Source organism: Photinus pyralis, unplaced genomic scaffold (assembly GCF_008802855.1).
Source record: "Photinus pyralis isolate 1611_PpyrPB1 unplaced genomic scaffold, Ppyr1.3 Ppyr1.4_LG7, whole genome shotgun sequence".
Classification (NCBI taxonomy): Eukaryota; Metazoa; Arthropoda; class Insecta; order Coleoptera; family Lampyridae; genus Photinus; species Photinus pyralis.
This window is the reverse complement of record NW_022170738.1, coordinates 317,214-319,697: the sequence shown is the minus strand read 5'-3', so window position 1 is coordinate 319,697 and position 2,484 is coordinate 317,214. Positions and strand designations below refer to the sequence as shown.

Sequence of the window (2,484 nt, the reverse complement as noted above, 5' to 3'; positions counted from 1 at the left end):
ATAAAGAATGAATAAAAACTGACTGTGACTGCTTCCCTATTTTCATAAAGGCCTCGTGTAATTACAGACTATCCAAATAATCATTTATCTCCTATCTAGCTCCTAAACTGGTAAAAGCACTATAAATTATCACTTTTGATAATTAGTATCCCCTCGATAAACGTAGGTATGAAAGTAGGAAAGGTACGTGGAATAAGTCAAAACTTTTATTTACTCTTCTAATATACCTTCATAAAGTTCTATTAAAGAGCAAATTAAGTATATTCTTTGGTACTATGATAGATAACAGTTTGAGTTCGAGCAATATTTACATGCCACACCTACCTTAAGCACGCTTTATTATTCGAAACCGAACTGGCAATTAAAATATTTCCGTTTGCATCTTGCAGAAAGCAAGACCTTTTTTTTTAGTAAGGATACAATCATTAATTAGGCCCTCATTAAAATGGACGACGTCAAGTATAAACAAGTTCCGGTACACGATCACTCGTGCTCACGGTATCAATCGGAAAACATAAGTGAAAATGTGAAAATTAATCTCAATGACGTGGGTGAAGGTGAACAAAGAAAGGGATTCTTTTTATACCTCGCTGTGTGTCTAGGTAAGTTTCTTTAAACTTTTCGTTTGTCTATCCCCCTACTTACAAAATATATCACGTTAAGTCGCTTTGTCTTTATTTCAGCAAACCTAACTTCCTTCTCCAGCGGGGTGGTTTTAGGGTGGACTTCGCCAGTCATTCCAAAACTAAATGGAGAAATTGAGCCAGAAAACAACCCTCTGCCCCACCCCATAACAATACATCAACAATCGCTGCTGGGTTCACTTTTACCACTTGGTGCCGTCCTGGGACCGCTTGCCGCGGGGCTGTTCTTGGATCGAATCGGGCGAAAGAAGTCAATTCTAATCTCAAGCTTACCGTTCACGACAGCATTCGCGATGGCAGTATTTGCGCACGACATCAATTTATTCTACATTGTACGCTTTCTGTGCGGATTAGCACTGGGAGGCGTCTTTACCATTTTGCCGATATATGTCGCCGAAATCGGCGAAGACTGCAACAGAGGGGCGCTCGGATCACTGTTTTCCCTTTTTATCACTCTGGGAATCTTATTCTCCTATTGTATCGGACCGTATGTTTCACTAGCCGCTTTCAACATAATTTGCCTGATGCCTTCGCTCCTCTTTGTCCTCACTTTTCTTCTCCTCATTCCAGACAGCCCCTATTACCTAATTGCGCGCAACGATGAAGCAGGAGCAGCAAAAGCTTTAATGAAGTTTCGTCAGAAATCTTGTCGAGGGGTGCAAAAAGAATTGTCAGAAATTAAGACAAATGTCGAAGTATCTATGCGAAATAAGGGTAGATATACAGATCTATTTAGATCGAAAGGTTTATTACGAGCAATGATGATATCAGTTGGATTGGTCAGCTTCCAGCAGCTCTGTGGGATAAACATCGTTGTATTCTACACGCAAACTATTTTCCTCTTAGCAGGCACTACGATTCCATCAGAAATATCGGCAATAATAATCGGTGTAGTTCAGGTATTGGCTGGCCTTTTCACTCCTCTTTTTGTCGAGCGGACAGGAAAACGATTCATACTCATCTCATCCGCTTTAGGCATGGCGTTCGCTATGGCTCTTCTGGGGTTATACTTTTACATCCGAAATAGCCCAATTGCCAAAGATCACCTTTTCTGGTTGCCCGTCGCAAGTTTGATTTGTTACAACATTTCGTACTGTTTGGGATTCGGTCCGTTACCGTGGGCCGTAGTGGGCGAACTGTTTCCAGCTAACGTTAAATCGTTTGCTTCCACAATAGCGGCGTCGATCTGTTGGCTTCTGGCGTTTATTATTACGAATAGTTTCGGCACCGTGACTGAGACAATGGGAATTCACGGATCGTTTTGGTTGTTTTCCGGTTTTTGTACTTTGGCATTCTTTTTTGTTTACTTTTTGCTGCCAGAAACGTCGGGGAAGACTTTACAAGAAATACAAGCCATATTGAATGGCGAAGATTGCTCATGATAGTACGTTAAGTTACACCCATTCGTGTTCATTACATATTGTAGTTTATTATTGTAATTTTATTTTTTATTATAATGAAAGAACAGTTTTTAGTATTAATTTTTGAAATTTTGTGTTCACGACCACCTAGTTTTAGTATTAATTTTTGAAATTTTGTGTTCACGACCACCTAGTTGGAAAATGAAAACACAATGCCAAATTTTCGTTGGAAGTGTTTAGGGAAGGGACTCTACCAACCGTTTAATTGGCGTCATTAAACTTTGTTATTCATGTGTATTTGTGTACACTGTGCAAATTTAGAACACTTCTGCCATATTCTATTTACCTTTATAAGGCATTAGTAAACATCAATTAATGAGTAAAAAATCATAAATGGAGCGTGAAATTTTATCTTGTTGAAATGACTTTCATAAAATTTTTGCTAATTAAGATTCTAACGGGGTTTCCCTATAGGTACA

The 2,484-nt window shown here is 39.0% G+C and overlaps 1 protein-coding gene across 1 annotated transcript; it reads left to right on the top strand.

Moving 5' to 3' along the window:
- LOC116176776 (facilitated trehalose transporter Tret1-like) lies at positions 1-2,064 on the top strand. The gene is made up of 2 exons (XM_031495534.1): positions 1-602; positions 684-2,064. The coding sequence occupies exons 1-2, from the start codon at positions 446-448 to the stop codon at positions 2,024-2,026; spliced, it is 1,500 nt and encodes a 499-aa protein (XP_031351394.1). The 5' UTR covers positions 1-445; the 3' UTR covers positions 2,027-2,064.
- Positions 2,065-2,484: the final 420 nt, after the last annotated feature.